At 37.4% G+C, this 19270-nt stretch overlaps 1 protein-coding gene across 1 annotated transcript; it reads left to right on the forward strand.

Moving 5' to 3' along the window:
- The first annotated feature begins 6368 nt into the window (after positions 1 to 6368).
- Positions 6369 to 7142, forward strand: LOC109187873. Its single transcript, XM_019338246.1, has one exon. It carries the CDS (start codon positions 6369 to 6371, stop codon positions 7140 to 7142), a length of 774 nt encoding a protein of 257 aa, XP_019193791.1.
- The last annotated feature ends 12128 nt before the right edge of the window (positions 7143 to 19270 follow it).

Below are 19270 nucleotides of genomic sequence, written 5' to 3' on the forward strand. Positions count from 1 at the left end.
AGTGGTGGGGAGTAATTGCCCACTAGTTTCCTATACCCATTCTTGACAGAATATTCACCATTTGGATCCCCATACCAGTACCACAAATCATCATAATCAGGTGACACAGGTATTTTTTTAATTCATTCCATATCCTCCGATATGAAAATATCCGTGAGAATATCCGGATCCCAGGTTCCAATTTGTTGATCCATTAAACCCATCACCTTTGCCTGCGCCAATTGGGGTGGTTTTTCTGTTTGTATTCTCGGGTGGTTTTCATCATGTAACCATGGGTGGTCCCAAATCAACGTTGTTTTACCATTCCCAATCCTCCTCCTCACACCCCACAAATTAACTCCTGAGCCGCCAAAATACTCCGCCAACAAAAACTTGGGTTATTACCCAAACATGCATCATAGAAAGAATTAGTGGGATAGTACCTGGCCTTATAAACTCTCGAAACTAATGATTGCGGCTGTGTCAGAAAACGCCACCCTTGCTTCCCTAGCATAGCAAGATTAAAGGCATGTAAGTCCTTAAATCTCAAACCTCCATACTTCTTTGGAATACATAGTTTATCCCATGCCTTCCAATGTATACCTTGGTCATTCTTGGACCTCCATCAATATCGATTCCTCAATAGCAGTGCATAAAGTCATAGGCAGTAAAAAAACACTCATTGAAAAGGTAGGCATAGATTGGGCTACACTTTTCAATAAAACTTCCTTTCCTGCTTGTGATAACAATTTTTTATTCCATGAGCTGATCCTCTGTCTTATCTTATCCTCAATATAAGAAAATGCTGCCCTCTTATTTCTGCCCACAAACGATGGAAGTCCTAAATACTTCCCAAAATTCTGAGCCTGCACCACCCCCAATATATTGGCAACCTCATCCCTTATCTATCCACGTGTATTTTTTGGCAACCTCATCCCTTATCTCTCCACGTGTATTTTTGCTGTAACAAATATTTGACTTATGATAATTGACTGCCTGTCCAGACATCTTTTCATACTCTGATAAACATCGTTTAATTACTTCGGCCTCCTGCACATTTGCCTTGAAAAAAAGTAAACTATCATCGGCAAAGAAAAGGTGGGTAATAGAAGGTGCTCCTCTTGCAACCCTACAGCCATGTATTTCTCCTTTTGCCTGTGCCTGCTGCAATAATAGTGAAAGCCCTTCAACACAAATAATGAACAAATATGGTGAAAGGGGATCACCTTGTCTCAAACCACGAGTCGGGATTATCTGCTCACTCTGTGCCCCATTTACCAACACACTATAAGATACCGTGGTTACACACATCATCAGTAATTCCACCCATCTTCCATCAAACCCTAGGGCCATTAACATTCTTTGTAAAAAGGACCATTCCATACGGTCGTATGCTTTGGCCATATCCAGTTTTAAAGCTCCCCAACCCATGAGTCCACATTGTTTCCTGTTCAAATAATGGCCCACTTCTGCAGCTATCAATATATTATCCGTAATCAATCTCCTAGCTATGAATGCACTTTGTGACTCAGATATGATACTCTCCATCAAAGGTTTCATTCTAGCTGTAATAACTTTGGCCATAATTCTGTACACCACATTACTCAATGCAATTGACTTATAATCAGAAATCATCTCTGGGGTTTTCTTCTTCGGAATCAATATAATATTTGTCTCATTCAATTTACTTGGAAACGAATTAGTATTGAGACAGTATTAGTATTGAGACAGTTGACAATATAAGTAGAAATATCAGTACCCACCACATCCCAGAAGTGCTGATAAAAAACAGGGTTCATCCCATCCGGCCCTGGCGCCTTATCAGGAAACATTGAAAACAATGCAGATTTAATCTCACTTTCTTCAAAAGGGCGCAACAGGCCCTCATTCTGCGCAGCTGTCACTCGCGGTTGTATGCTCTCAAAGAAATTGTCGTTAATAATAGGAGAACTCGACTCAAAGATATCACGATAATAATGCAAGATATTATTCCTCATGGCATCTCCCTCAATCCAATCCCATTACTATTCATAATTTTCATAATAGAATTCTTTTTCTTTCGGTGAGTAGCGTACCTGTGATAAAACCTGGTGTTTACATCCGCGTTCTTAAGCCAATGCTGCTTGGCTCTCTGCCTCCAGTATGTATCCTCCTGCAACTCAATACTAGTCAGACAGTCCTCTATCCTCTGAAATTCAGCTAGAGACCCCGGGTCTGTACGGCCTCTCACACGCATCTAGTCCTTCTTCAAGTTCCGTATTCTCTCCCCGAATTTGTGAAAACGGTCTCCACCCCAGCGTGTTAACCGTTCACCACAAAACGTGACACATTCCTGCAGCCCCCTACTCCTTCCGTCCTCCCAGGCTTTTTTCTACCACACCCCTACATCCTTCATCATGTAACCATGCCATCTCAAATCTAAAACCCCTTCTTAGACCACCTCTCCTTTCCCGAAGATTGAGAATCCCAAGGAAAAGAACAGAATGATCTGATTTCCGGGTCAATATATTAAGCACACTAGCATCAGGTACCAGATCCCTCCATCCCTGTGTGGTCAGAACCTTATCCAATCGTTCCTCTATCCAGTTTGGTGTACCCTTCCCCTTCTGCCAAGTAAAAGGATATCCTGTCATGGGTAACTGCGCCAATCCACATTCCTCAATAGTCTCTCCAAAACCCCGTAATAAAACATCAGGATGTGGATTACCTCCCCCTTTCTCATATTGAAATAAGAGATCATTAAAATCTCCTATCATAACCCACGGTAGATCAGATTTGTTTGCCAGTGTACGAATAAGGTCCCACGATTCCCTTCTCTGCGGACGCTTTGAAAAGCCGTAGAAACCTGTCATCCTCCACTTTTCAAATCCGGGCATACTCACCTCCACATCTACATAATTATCAGAATAACTCAATAACCTTGCTGTATTATTTGTCCTCTACAATAATGCTAAACCTCCACTCAATCCAGAATTATCAACATTAAACAAACCATCAAATCCAAGCTTAATCCGGAGTCGTTCAGCATGATCCCGGTTAGCCTTGGTCTCCATCAGAAATACAAAATCGAGTTTCTTGCGGGACACCATGTCCTCAATCTCCTGAACTGTCCGTGGATTACCCAAGCCACGACAGTTCCAGCTCAATGTACTCATTGGGTCTGGCGGGTCTGCACCGCAGCACCCGCCATCTGCAAGTTTTTTTGAACCTCTGTCATTGCAACATCCTCCTCCATCACCGGTCTCTCACCCGCCCGATTTCCACTACCATTCGGATCCCCCAACCGCATACTATCCGAATCCACACACACCCCTTCATCCACTCCATCTCCTACTCCACCATCCGTGCGGTGCCTTTTCGGATCCACTCTCACCCCCTCCAACTCCCTAGCTAACTCCTTCTCCCTCACCAAGCCCAAATTTCCACCATCACTTTCGGTTACCCCCCTAATCTCCACTACCCGACCCCTCGTTCCAGCCATTACCTGCCCACCTGCCGCCGCAACCCCCTGACCATAGCCACCCCTCCCAAACCCTATTTCCTTCCGTCTCTCTTGTCCCAACTTGAACCACTTGTCCCCCAAAACCCTTGCCGGGTTATTCCCTCCTGCTCTCAAAGCCGTACCAAAGGGGTATTATTCCGGAGATAACAAAGAACGTCTTGCCGCTAAACAGAACTTATCAGTATGCCCCATGATACCACAAAAGAAACAAAACATATGCAGCCGCTCGTACTTGAAATTAACCCATGTCCATGTCCCATCCCGCATGATCATCTTCATACGACGCTTCAGTGGATTAGTTACATCATGCGTTATCCGTACCCGATAAAACGAGGTCCACGGTCTCTCAAAATTACGTTCATCATAACGTAAGAACACCCCCGCAAAATCCCCAATTCGCTCAAGTACCTTAACTGTCCGGTAGCCCAAAGGAATATCATAAACTTGCAACCAGAAGTCAATTGTATTCAAGACTACTTGCTCCGGATCCTACCCATCATTCAAGACTTGGCAAAGGAACGTAGCATTCTCGAACGCCCATGGACCCTCCTCCACCACTCGGCGCATGTCTGCCTCGTCAAAAAAAGTGAAGAGATACAAGTTTGGAAGCACATCTGTTATCTCTATTCCCATGAGGGGGCGCCAAGCCGAGGCCATTACTCTCTTCATCATCTCAATTTTCAAGATTCGATCCGTGAGAAACCTTCCCACAATCGTCCATGTCCGTCGTTCCGGTGGCTGCGCACCGATGCCGTACCCGTCATCCTCAAAGCGTACACTTTCCTCCTCATCCTCCAAGCTAATATCTGCTGTAGAGTCAATGATTCGCTGGACATCCATAGCTTTCGCACTTGTGTCTGGTTGTCTGTTCTCGAAGAGCTTGCCGTAACCCTAGATCGCAGGGAGCGTAGCGTAGGAAACCCTATTTCGCAGGGAGAGAATCAATCAATTGATGAATTTCCATCTTTCAACACGAGGTTTAGTTGTTTTATTTCTTAGAATTAAATGGTTGCAACAAAAATTCTATTAGGGAGTGTTACAGAATCAACAATGTAATCTACAAGGAATCTTTAGAGAGTCTTAGTTTCTTGAAGTGGAAGATATTTTGGAGAATCTCTAATTAGTTTACAAGAGTTGACATCTTTAAGAAGATCATATCGTCATATTGATAAGCTGACACATCTAAAGTGTAAATAATTATTTACTTTGCATTATTTTTCTAGTTCGAGAAGAAGAAAATGGTGCAATGAAAATCCTAACAGTGAGTGTTCTTTCTCAAAACCCATATGGACAAGGATAAGTTTGAGTATATTGATACAAATACGGAAAAACTTCTCTAAAACACCAAAAGTATAGAAGCACGGAACAATTAATGAAAAATGACAACTAAAACAGTAATAAAAACTTCCCTAAAACACCAAAGTACAGAAGAACATAACAAATTATAGAAAAGAACAACCAGAACAGTAATAGAGAAAAGACAAACTTGAGAAAAACATACCATTGCAACCGACTGTTTTGATGGAAAAAGACTAAACTTTGCTAAGGTAAACAAACCTTGACTGTCTTTATTAGTATGCATAGATATAAAATGTACATTTCAAAATGGTACTTGTAGTATTCTGAAAAAGTTATTACTAAGAATTTAAGAATAGCTAATATCAAGATTCCTTAAGAATGATTATTCCACTTGTAAAGGAAATAACTCATTATCACAAATGCTATTATTGTACTAAAAGTTTAAAATAAATGATAGAATATGTTTATTTTCAAGCTAAGAATAATGTTATTCAATAGAACACACTGGTGTGCGAGAAAGGGTTGATATTAGATCGGCAAGTATAAAAGGACTCATACATACATGATGTTTATCGAATTTGGTGGAACTATATATAATCACTTTGTGACATAGAGCTTTTAAATTAACATATATATATATATTATTTTGACCACTCTCACAAGTCTGTCTACAACAATGTTTTAAACCAAGACTTTGAAATCAAATTGTTTTCTACACACTTGGGAGTTTAATTTGCAGCAATCCGCACAAGGAAAATTGTAGTAGTGAGATGAAGGTGAAGCCTTAAGACGTTGGTAGAGCCTTCGTTCTCGACCAATTCACATAGTTGGAACAAGATCCGATCATTATATTACAAGAAAATGGATTTTTCTTGGCTGTAAATTTTATCATCTTCAATTCAATTCTTAAAATGCATGCTAGTGGCTTGTGGAGTGGGTAATCATTAGATTGTGAGTCTTGTTAATGTAGGAGGTTTATCCATGAACTACATAAATACATTATTGTGTCTTTTATGCATTTTTTACGCTTTTGCATTATATTATGATACACTTGCGGTCATGCTTATTGTTCTACCAACGCAAGATTTAATATTTTTTTTGAAAGTTACTGGCTCTATTACATCTTTCTCAACCTACTGAAACACAAAGAACCAATATCGCCTCCACTGAGGCTCGAACTCATAATCTTCCGAATGAAAGTCGAACCCGGGTACCATTGGACCACATAGTCCTGGTAATGCAAGATTTAATATAATATTCATAACTTCATGGATTGTTTAATCTTGATAATATGAATTATATTGTGTTAATTCAAGAAAAAAATTGTTATAAAAATTACAAGTCAAAATCCCATAGAGTTATTGGTTTAATGCACATGCTTTTCCTTCATAATATTACTTACATGTTGATTCATCATTATTAGTCATATCAGTTTGTTAGAGTGTAATGCTGTAGTTAGAGTTAATTGTGTGGCTGTTTCCTATCTTCTAGCTAGTCTCTATTGTATAAATAGCAGTGTTTTATTCTAGAGTTGAATAACAGAGATATTCTTTCATTAATTTGGTATCAGTTTAGCCTAGTCGATCCTATGGCCACCGATGAAAACCCATCTCCCATTGCCGACTCCACCGGCGGTTCTACTGATGCGGTTGCCGGCGCCGGCGCCGACCATCGACAACCGAATATGTTACACCAAGCCCACCACTATATCTCCCTAAAACTCACTGCCACCAACTACCTTTTCTGGAGGGCACAACTCGTGCCGTTCCTACGTGGCCAGAATCTATACGGTTACGTGGACGGAACTCTCCCATGTCCGCCTGAAACGCTCGCCGGCACGTCGACCACACCAGCCATCAATCCTCTCCACGCCATTTGGGTCCAACAGGACCAATCTATATTGAGTATGCTCATGTCGTCCATGGCAGAAGAGGTTCTCTACCTCGCTGTTGGTCACAACACATCCCGCTCGGTGTGGACTTCCGTTGAAACCGCTCTTGGCTCTGCGTCACGGGCGCGATCGCTGAGCCTTCTGTCCCAACTACAAGGTCTCCGGCAAGGCGACTCCACTCCAGCAGAGTATCTGGGCAGGGCGCAAGTGCTGGTCGAACAACTTGCCCAGGCAGGACGGCCGATCGAGCTGGATGAACAGAATTTACACGTTTTTCGAGGTCTCCGACCGGAGTACCGGGGTCTCATCGCCTCTCTCACTACCAAGAGGGCACCTCTTACTATCCCGGAAGTAGCAGACCTCTTGACCACTCACCACTATTTGTTCCCCGGAGGAATCTGCCTCATCGCATCTTCCGCAACATCCGCCGGCGGCCTTGGTTGCGCAACATCCGTCGGCTTCTTCTTCTAACAATAACCGTGGTCGTGGCCGCTATAATAATAATCGCGGTCGCAACCGTGGTCAAAGAGGTCGCGGAGGTGGAGTACGCTGCCAGCTTTGTGATGCAACCGGCTACACGGCCCTTACCTGCTATCGACGGTTCGTCGATGTCAACGCCCAACGCCCACCACCGTCGCACCCCGGTCACTACACGGGCCCTCCGCCGCAGGCTCATATGACCACCCATCAGGCTCAGGAGGATTTCAACACAGCGCCCTTCTCTAACGTCTGGTTTCCCGACACCGGGGCCAACGCTCATGCCACACCTAATGTGGCGGCCCTGAATCATGTGGAGCAGTATGGCGGAGACGAAACGTTGCGTGTTGGCGATGGTTCAGGTCTGTCGATCTTGAACACAGGTTCAGTTGCTTTACCGTCAAGTTCCCGGTCACTGTTGCTAAATAGAGTTCTTCATGTTCCTAAATTACAAGCTTCTCTTTTATCTGTACATAAGTTCACACGTGATAATGACGTGTATTTTGAGTTTCACCCTTCCCATTTTTTTTGTGAAGGATCGTTCAACCAAGCAGGTTCTACTTAGCGGTCCTAGTCGTGGCGGGATGTACGCACTCGCACAAACTTCCCCGGTTGCGTTAGTTTCCACCAAAGTGTCGCCCCGAATATGGCATAATCGTCTCGGGCACCCGCACTCACGCGTATTGCGTCAGGTTCTTTCTGGTTGTCCGGTCGATGGTTCTTTTTCATCTTTAAATAAGCTATGTACAGCATGCCAACTGGGCAAGTCTGCGCGCTTCCCATTGGCCCGAATTGAACAATCTAGTCAAAGTGTACTTGATTTAGTATTTACGGACATTTGGGGACCAGCTCCGGTCCCGTCAGTAAATGGTTTCAAGTATTTCGTTCTTTTTGTTGATGACTTTTCGCGGTTTATTTGGTATTACCCGCTAAAGTTAAAGTCTGATATTTATTCTGTGTTCTCCAAGTTTCGCACATATGTGGAAAATTATTTTGCAACCAAAATAAAATGTATTCAATCAGATATGGGTGGGGAGTACCGTAAACTTCATACGGTTTTTACCACCGCGGGGATTGCGCACCGCCAATCAGCTCCACATACCCACGAACAAAATGGGCGTGTAGAGCGGCGTAACCGCTACGTGGTAGAAACCGGGCTCACCTTACTAGCCCAAAGTCATGTTCCACAGAAATACTGGCCTTTCGCGTTTGAGTCTGCGGTTCCCTTAATTAACCGCCTCCCGTCCACAGTTACACAAAATATCAGTCCCTACTCCCGCTTGCATCACAAATCACCCAATTATCACTTATTACGGGTATTTGGATGCGAGTGCTTCCCGTGTCTCCGTCCGTATAACAAACATAAAATGGACTTTAGGTCCACTTCTTGTGTATTTCTGGGGTACCCATAATCTATTCTTGGTTACAGGTGCTTGGACAGAGAGACTGGACGGGTATATTATGCCAGGCACGTTCGCTTCAATGAGGATGTTTTTCCATTCCAACATGTTCCACGGCGTGTTACTGTTCCAGCTATGCCTACTTCATCACCATGGGCTAGTGCACCTATACAACTTCCACCAACCCAGAATGTTATGCCACCTGTTCGGCTAATCCAGAATGCTGTGCAACCTGATCGGCCAACTCAACTTCGACGTCCTCCTAGGCCGCAACCACCGAGCCAGACTGCTGCGTCAACAGCCCCCGCGATGGCCCGTCTTCCGAGCCAACCTGCTGTGCAGTCCCGCTCCACGTCAGCAACAGCAACGGCGTCGTCGACTCATCAACCGACGACGTCGTCCACCACGACTGGCAGACGACGGCGCGTCAGGTCGACCATCCGCACCCACGGCATGCAGCTTCGAACCACGACACACATGAAGCGACGTCCGACTGCCTTAGTAGCTTCGGTGGATGATGACGAACCTACCTATCATACGCAAGCCGTGAAGCGGCCTGAGTGGCGTGCTGCAATGGATGCCGAATTCAACGCCTTACTGCAGAACAATACTTGGCAACTTGTACCTATCAAAAGTTATATGAATGTAATAGGTAGCAAGTGGGTTTTCCGCGTTAAGCGGAAGTGTGACGGTACTGTCGAGCGTTACAAAGCTCGACTTGTAGCTAAGGGGTTCAATCAAATCCCCGGTCAGGATTATTTGGAAACGTACAGCCCCGTGGTCAAATCGACCACTATCCGGCTGTTACTAGCTTTCGCTGTGTCTGCCAACTGGACCATGCGACAGTTAGACGTCCATAACGCTTTCCTGAATGGTCGTATTGAAGAAGATATATACATGCGCCAGCCACCTGGCTACGCGAATCCTAGCTATCCGGATCACGTATGTAAATTGCAGCGCTCTCTGTACGGGCTTAAGCAAGCGCCGCGTGCGTGGTTCAAGAGGTTACACGATTTCTTGCTACAGGTGGGGTTCCGTTCCTCGAAAACGGACGTCTCCTTGTTCATCTTTGACTCAGGGCAAATCCGTATGTACATCCTGGTTTACGTCGATGATATCCTGCTACTCGGCAACAATCCTGACATGATTGACAGTGTGATGAAGCAGCTGGCGACGGCCTTTCGAATTCGAGACCTCGGGTTACCCCGATTCTTTTTAGGGGTCGAAGCTATATACACAGAGGGTGCGCTGCTGCTCTCACAACGACGATACATGGCTGAGTTACTCAAGAAGGCCGGAATGGGTACGTGCAAAGACGTTTCTACACCAATGGCGTACAACACTGCGGTCACGTCCGACTCCCCACTGCTAGATGATCCAACGGCGTACAGGCGTCTAGTTGGGTCCTTGATGTATCTTTTGATTACACGGCCGGCCCGACCTTTCGTTCGCGGTAAATCGCTTGTGCCAATTTATGCATAAGCCAACAGAGGAGCATTGGGTGTCACTTAAGCGAGTCCTTCGCTATGTGCAAGGTACACAACATCTTGGTCTGCGGCTAACTCCGGCACCAACTCCAGTGGTGCATGCCTTTTCCGATTCAGATTGGGCCGGGTGTTCGACAGATCGCAAGTCTACTGCGGGATATGCTGTGTTTTTAGGCCCCAACCTGGTTTCATGGGTGTCACGAAAACAGCGTACGGTCGCACGATCGTCTACAGAAGCCGAATACAAAGCGCTTGCCGATGTTGCAGCCAAAGTCACCTGGATAAAGTCACTATTACGAGAACTCGGGTTACAATCCCAGACGGTGCCTGTGTTGTGGTGTGACAACTTATGAGCAACTTATCTGTGCTCCAACCCAGTGTTTCATGCACGAGCCAAGCACGTAGAGGTCGACTACCATTTTGTCCGGGATAGGGTCAGCACGGGTCAGTTGAAAGTGAATTTTGTCTCGACTCATGATCAACTCGCAGATATATTTACTAAACCCCTAGCTACGAAGCGCTATTGTGATTTGCGGTTCAAGCTAGGCGTGGTCCCTTGTCCCCCGTCAGCTTGAGGGAGAGTATTAGTCATATCAGTTTGTTAGAGTGTAATGCTGTAGTTAGAGTTAATTGTGTGGCTGTTTCCTATCTTCTAGCTAGTCTCTATTGTATAAATAGCAGTGTTTTATTCTAGAGTTGAATAACAGAGATATTCTTTCATTAATTATCATAACCATATCACTTAGTTTTAGTATTTAACACTGTTATAAATTGATATGAAACAATTTTCCTTTTTCTACAATCTACATCTACTATCTACTATCTACTATATCTACTATACTAATAAGAGCCCAAAATCTACTATACAAATAAGAGCCCAAAAGAGTTAGGCCTATAATGGGTAGAAAAAATGGCGGTCACAGATTTTAATCAAATGAATGGCTCAGATTGATTAGATTTAAATTTTACACTAAAATTTCCTAAAATACCCACACACCGTTACTAATTCCGTTAAAATTTTAAGAATTGCCGTTAGTTCACCGTTAACTTACTCATTGATTTCAATAAAAAAAAAAAAAGGCCTTAGGTTCGAACCTCATCCCAAACAAAGTTGGCATAATTAGTACTCTATTTTACTCTTATTAAATTACATAAATAATAATTTAGTAGTTACAACAAAAAATAATACATATGCATTTCTTTAATTTAAAATTATGTGTCCACAATGTCTTTATTCAAAAAAAAAAAAAAACTATTCATTATCAATAAATTAAATAAGATAAATAATTTTATTAGTTATATTGTCTTTATTTTTCTTCAATATAAAAATTCTTTATATTCACATTTATTAATTGATTATATTCGCTACATTGTCCTTACAATGTCTTTATTCAGTGAAAAAAAATTATTAATTATCAAAAAATTAATTAAAAGAAATATTTTCATTATATTGTCTTTATTTTTCTGAAATGTAAAAATTTTTACATTCAAATTCATCAATTGATTATATTCACTACATTATCTATTATCTTTTTTTGTGCACTATTTTTCTAATTAAATATCAAAGTTATAACATTAAATAATGCTATATATTTATTTACCAAGTATTTTATTAATACCATGAAAAAATTAAAAAATATAATTAATAAAGCCAACCATATTAACTACTTGAGAGATTTGTGACAAAGAGAGTATTCAAATCACACAACAAATTGAAGTGAGAACTACCTCGCAATGTCCTTATTTGACAATCAGCAGTAGCGGTTAGCGTTAGCGGATTTGACCAGCGAATTTATTTAATTATTAACATTGGGTAGAAAAAATGACCGCCAAATTATTAAATCAAATGAATGGTTCATATTGTTCAGGTTTTAATTTTTTTCTTTTAAGATTTTCTAATTTATGGTTCATATCATTTTCTAATTTATCCTTAATTATATGATTATCCATTTAACTTTTCCGTTAATTCACCGTTAGTCTAATATAGAATTATAACTGCACCATTAATCTAATTCTAATATTAAAGTCTTAATAGAACTTAACCACAAATCCTAATGTCAGAATCTCCTCAAACAATATTAGTATATATTTACTCCCTTATGCCCCGTATTTGGTTTCAACCATACCTATACAATTATTTTATTGACAACTATAATCAATATTGACTATATTATCTTGCATTTGTAAACTTAGAATTACCTATTTAACTTGCACGGGCTTAGTTCAATGGTTTAGTGGGTAGTATTTGGGAGAAGAGACCAATGTTTGAACCTCGGCGGCGGCAATGCGGGAATTATGTCCAAAGTGGGCAGATTCCTTGTGCGTATCAGCATTTGGCCCTGTCTGCTGAACCATTGAGTCACCGTGATTTACAACTTCCCACAATGCTTTGTCGGGTCGGAGTGTGGGGGGCCCTTGGGGTTGGGGACTCAACCTTTGGGAGAAGAATTACCTATTTAAATACGCAAATTCAACCTTCAATTATCTATGCAAAAAAGCATTGGGCATTATCCCAATAAAAAACTAGTATCTAATAAGAACCAATCATGTTAATTAGGTCCTTAACTAGAACAAAATAATGTCGGTAGTATTATTTCTTAAAATGAATGGTTCATATTATTTTGATTTTAGTATTTTTTAATAATTTTTCTTATTTACCCTCTATTATATTATTTTATTCCCTTAAATAACCTAAATTTTGTTAGTATAAACTTTAGTAAGTGAATATTCCGTTAACTATTTATTATTTTTAACTTATTAATTTCTATAAGAAAGGTCTTAGGTTCGAACATCTTCCCAATTAGAGTTGACATAATTGTTAAACATATACTACGAATATGTTAAAATGTATTAAAAAAAATATGGTAGGGTATATCCCGACCAACCTAGCTTGGTTTCTCTCGTTCTTTGTGCAAGTTTTACAGGTCGGATATTCTTGAACGAAGACGGTCAGACCCGACCGATGGACTTCCCGACCAGTATCTTTATTGCCCGTTTATTGGCCCTTATCTTACGAAGAGTCAAGGATCTCGAGAAGAGGCACGTGGCAATGTTTCACGATGACAGAGAGGGCTCGCTGGGTGAAGACGCGTGGATGCTACGTGGGTCACATGCCGGCCGGCCGGAGCTGTGCCTCCGGCCTGGCGGCTATAAATACCCACGTCGGCTACAGTGTGAGGGACTTTTGGACGATTGATAGATTATCTACAGAGCTGCCCAACCGCAGTCAGTCGGCCCTCGGGATAATCACTTAGATTGTATTAGGTCCTCATTGATCAATAAAAGACTTCTATTTCTTATTACTTGATCTTATTTAAGTACCTTGACCGCTTACACGTGGAATTAGTACTATCAAAATATATAATATAAAATTTAACATAAACTTTGGTCAAATAGTTAGTCCGACTAAATACATAACATTCAAAGTTAAGCATCAAAGATCATAAATCAAGAATTTTAAAAATCATTTGATATTTATGCATTTAAAAAAAAAAAAAAACAAATTTAAGTTAAGTTTTTTTTTTTTTTTTTTTTTTAATTAACTTCTTTTGATTATTTAGATCAGAACAACATTTAATATTTCAATTATACTTTTGCATTATTTATATGATTTAGGTCGTGAATTAGGTTCTGGTGCGGTTAGGGTGCCCAGGTGCAGTTGTGCAGTTTAATTTGGGACATTCATCTCGTTTAAATCAACGTCCAGGATTGCCAAAATTAAAAAAAAAAAAAAAAAACGCGGTGGCAATTTTGTATTTTTTGCATCTAGGTCAAAATTAAGGTGAGCGGATCTGTGATTAATGTGCGTGAGTTTTGTATATAAGATGTGTGAAGTTTGTGCGTAAGGTGTGTGAGTTTTATGCTTAATGTGTGGGGTTGTGCTTAACGTGAGTAGTTGTTAAAACTTAAAGTGTGGACTTTTGTGCTTAAGGTGCGTGAGATTTGTTCTTAATGTGAGTGGAGTTTGTGCTTAATGTGTGTAGGCTTTGTGTTTAATGTGTGTGAGGTTAGTGATTAATGTCAGTAGTTGTTGAAACTTAAGGTCTGTGAGTTAATACTTAAAGTGCGTGGGGTTTATTTGTACTTAATGTGCGTGGGTTTTGTATTTAATATGCGTGAGTTTGTGCTTAATGTCAGTAGTTGTTGAAACTTAAAGTTTGTGAGTTAATATTTAAAGTGCGTGGGTTTTGTGCTTAATGTGCGTGAGGTTGTGCTTAATGTGTGTGGGTTTTGTACTTAATGTGCGTGAGTTTGTGCTTAAGATATAACACTTAAGGTGCTTGTTTTTATCACTTAATGTGCGCCATTTTTAGCTTATGTTTCTTTCTTCCTGACACATGCGTTTTATTTATTTATTTATTTATTTTTTTCATTGATTTGAGCCGTTGATCTAAATTTGATCAGCGGCTCAGATCTAACCGCACAACCGCACGGAAAGCTATACCCGCACATGAACCCTTCCCTTTAGGTCGTTATGGTATTAATATTTTTTGTACGTATTTTTATAATGGTACAATTGTACATTACTTTACAAATATTATACTATTATTTTTTTATCGTAAAAATTGTTCTTACATCATTGTCAGGCCTTAAATTAAATAAATTAGTAGCTACAACAAAAAATAATACATATACATTTAATTAATTTAGAATTAGATGTCTATAATGCCTTTGCTTTAAAAATATTTAATTAGACTACTGTTATTACAAAGTTGCAAACATTTATTTTAGTGACAATATAATCAATATTATCTTGCATTTATATACTTTAAATTACCGATTTAAATAAACAAATTCAATATTTATTTACCTATACATGAACATCTCCGATATAATATTGCATTGATATACTTTGAAATACTTATTTAAAAATAATCATTGGACATTATTTCATTCGCACAAAGCGCGTAAAAGAACTAGTACATACAATTCTAATAAGAGCCAATAATGTTAGGCCATTACAGGACGTTTGGTTGGAGGGATTTTAAATTCCCTTCCCACTTAATTCCCACCTAATTCCAAAGGCCATTAAATTCCGTAGTTTGGTCGGAGGGAATTGCAATTCCATGGAATTGCAATTCCCCCATTTTCATGGAATTAAAATCCCATGCCCCCCCTTGGTATTTTAATTCCTGGGAAAAAAAGATAGTGATGAGTCAAAATTACCTCTTCCTTTTTTAACCTAAAATTAATGTCTAACAACAATAATGGACATTTTTGACTTTATACTACTTATTCCCTTTCAATTTCCATGTATACCAAACATTAGAATTGAAATTCCCAGTAATTCTATTCCTGTCAACCAAACACTGGAATTTAAATTACCACTTTATTCCCAGTAATTCAACTCCCATGGAATTACAATTCCTTTCCCACATAATTCCCCCCCTCCAACCAAACGCCCTGTTAAATGTAATAAAAAAATGTCGGTGTAATTGTTTCTTAAAATGAATGGTTCATATTATTTTGATTTTTATACTTTTTAATGATTTTCCTTATTTACCCTCTATTATATTTTTTTCTTCCTTTAAATAACTTAAATTCCGTTAGTATAAACTTTAGTAACGGAATATTCCGTTACCTATTTATTATTTTTAACTTACTCATTAATTTCTATAAGAAAAGTCATAGGTTTGAACCACATCACAATTAGAGTTGGCATAATTGTTAAATATATACTACGAATATGTTAAAGTGTATTTAAAAAAATATATAATATAAAATTTAACATAAACTTTGGTCAAATAATTAGTCCGACTAAATACATAGCATTCAAAGATTATAAATCAGGAATTTTAAAAATCATTTGATTTTTATGCATTTTAAAAAAAATTAGTTTAAGTTTTTTTTTTTTTCATTTAATTAATCTTATTTTGATTATTTATAACAAAACTTAATATTTCAATTCTACTTTTGCATTATTAGAATGATTTAGGTCTTTATGGTATTAATATTTTTTCGTATGTATTTTTTATAATGATACAATTATACATTACTTTGTAAATATTATACTATTATTTTTTTTATCGGAAAAAATTGTTTTTACATCATTGTCAGACCTGCGCGACCTAACTACAAAGTTGTTAATCATAAATACAATTACACCTAGACTCTAAAACGATAGGACCATTTTTCAAAGAATTGACGATGTTGATATCACACTGGCTCCAATTGGACAAGTTTACATATCAGAATTTTATCAATGCATGAAAATTTCTAAAGAAATTTGTAAGTTAATTTTTACTATATCATTATAACAATATCTATTGTAAATATATATTTTAAATTATTTATTATCATCCTCTATTGACAGGAATTGTAACAATTGTCATTGACAAACTCTCAAAACAATTTGTCTCAACAACGAATGTAAATTAACAAAAAAAAAACTAATGATTTCATTATTGTTGATGAAAAGTATGTACGTCACTTTATTACTCTTATTAAATAAAAATAAATTAGTAACTACAACAAAAAATAATATATATACATTTAATTAATTTAGAATTAGATGTTTATAATGCTTTTATTTAAAAAAAAATTATTCATTATAAAAAATTTAAAAAGAGATATAATTTCATTAGTTATATTATCTTTATTTTCTACAATTCAAAGATTCACTACCTTCAACTTTATTAATTTATTATATTCACTACATTGTCCATTGTCTTCTTTTTACATTATCTTGTAATTAAATATCAAATTTATAATACCAAATATGTTATATATATTTATTTACCAAGTATTTTTATACAAATATAATAAATATTAATATTTTGTTCAATACTTTCACATAATAACCTACGACATACATCTCACAATGCATGAAACATGTAGGGAAAAAACTACCACTACCAAATATCAATAGATGCTTATGAGATAAAGAGTTCATAATACGACTAAGATCCCATCATATACACAACAAGGCAAATCTAAAGCTTCCTACATCATAATCTCATTGCATGATGAATCTCTCTATGCTACCATCAGTAACCAATTACGCATGACACATTACCAAAAAAAAAGGACATGTACTGAAGATGAAGACAATGACAATGCTACTCAAAAGAAAATTAAGAAGAATTAGAGAAATTTAAACTAAAAGTAACATTTTTTTAGACTTAGTATTTAGACTAGCGTTATTACAAAGTTGCAAACATCATTTTAGTGATAATATAATCAATCTCTCATATATTATCTTGCATTTATATACTTTAAATTACCGATTTAAATAAACAAATTCAACATTTATTTATCTATGCATGAACATCTCCTATATAATATTGCATTGATACACTTTGAAATACTTACTTAAAAATAACAATTGTGCATTATTTTATTTGCGCAAAACGCGTAAAAAATTTAGTATTTATAATAAACGAGACCATATTTTGTAATGGAGATTGCAACATAAGTTATTAGTCTACTAATAAGTACAAGTTTGCATGCCCTTTACCTCACTTTAGAACTTATAAAGGAACATTTTATTTTATAATAATATGAGATAGAAAGCTTACAAATTACAATGCCCAATGGTGACTATTTTTTGTGATTCTATGCAGTGAACCTTCCTTGAAGATGCTTTATACTTTTTGTTTATTCATATCTTCATTAATTTAATTTTTCCCTCTGCCCGATACTTTTTTTTTTTTAAAATTCATTTTTTTTTTGTGAATTTTAAAAATATGTTTACCAACACTTATTTTCTCTATTTTCCTTTAACCAATTTTCCATTTCTCTAAAATAAATTAAATTTTTTTTCTAATTAATAAATGCATACATAACGTTTTCATTTTTTTTTTTCCAAATCTAATAAGATTATCAATTTCAATACTTCGTAATAGAGAAAATGGTCAAACAAGTCATTAAACTTATTAATAATTATTTTTTCTAAATAATTGTTTTAAATAATTATTTAAAAAAATATTTTATATTTAGGGTGATCTGTTAGAAACCTACAAAACATGCAAATTAGACTAATTGTATGAAATTGATTAGTTTAGCGATTTAATTGTAATTTTTTTTAGTTTAGTGGTCTAATTGCATTATCGTGTAGTTCGATAACTACCTATTTAACCCTTATTATATTCCTAAAATTAAGTACCGTGAGCACTAAGTTACTGTGATTTACATCTTTTCACATGCTCTGCTGGGTTAGGGTCTGGAGAACCCTTGGCGTTAAGGATTCAACCTTTTGAGAGAAGAAAAATACATATACATAAAATTAATTTCTATTTTAGTTTTTTTTTTATTGTTACATTTTTTTTTTTTTTTTTTTTTTGGTTATCGAGTTCAAAATCAATTAGAATTAGTTTTTAACTATTGAAGATGTATTACTTTTAGTTTTAGTTATTCCGTATAAAGTAAACATTTTCACTATTTTATGATCAAGTTTAATAGACTTTGAAGTCAATGACAAAAAATATAATTAATTCTAATACATCCATATATCCACACATAATTTTTATTTCAGAAATAAAATAAGAAATTGGTAATGAAGCATAGCGAAAGTATAATTAATTCTAAACATCCATCCAAACCTATAATTTTTATTTCAAAAATAAAATAAGAAATTGGTAATGAAGCATTAACCAAGTACGGAGTAACAAATATTTTGAAACAAACGAGCCAAATTCCATTAATGACGTAACAAATTCGAAATATAATCAGGTGGGATGACAGTCCACACCTCTGAGACAGCCGAAGAACTGGTCACCCGAGCTAACTCATGAGCCGGAGTAACAAATATGATTGAATATGATGTGATGAAAAATAATTAAATAAGAAAGTAATTTTTTTAAAATAATATTTTGGTGAGGTCTAAAATGGTCCAAAGAGGAAGCAAGACTTTGGTGGATCTCCTCCCCTATCCACTCAATATAAAATGAAAAAGATGCCAAATGTAAGTCAGAATTTCTATACTCTATAATTACCAAATTATGAACATATAGTTCAGTGATTTGTGAATACAGAGTTCAACAATTGGGAATATGAACATTGAAAATTATGAACATAGAGTTTTGTAATTGTGAATATAGAGTTCAATAATTATGAATCTATAGTATAAAAACTATGAATCTATAGTATAGAAATTATGAATTCAATTCCGTGTGCACCATGCTTGGCGTACGCAGTTGCACAGCATAATTTGCCATTTGAATCCAATTATTATATCATGGACCAGAATTCACGTGGATTCGTGTCTAAAATACACAATTTACATACTGAATGTTCA

The sequence above is a fragment of the Ipomoea nil genome, unplaced genomic scaffold (genome assembly GCF_001879475.1).
Source record: "Ipomoea nil cultivar Tokyo-kokei standard unplaced genomic scaffold, Asagao_1.1 scaffold0191, whole genome shotgun sequence".
Taxonomy (NCBI): Eukaryota; Viridiplantae; Streptophyta; class Magnoliopsida; order Solanales; family Convolvulaceae; genus Ipomoea; species Ipomoea nil.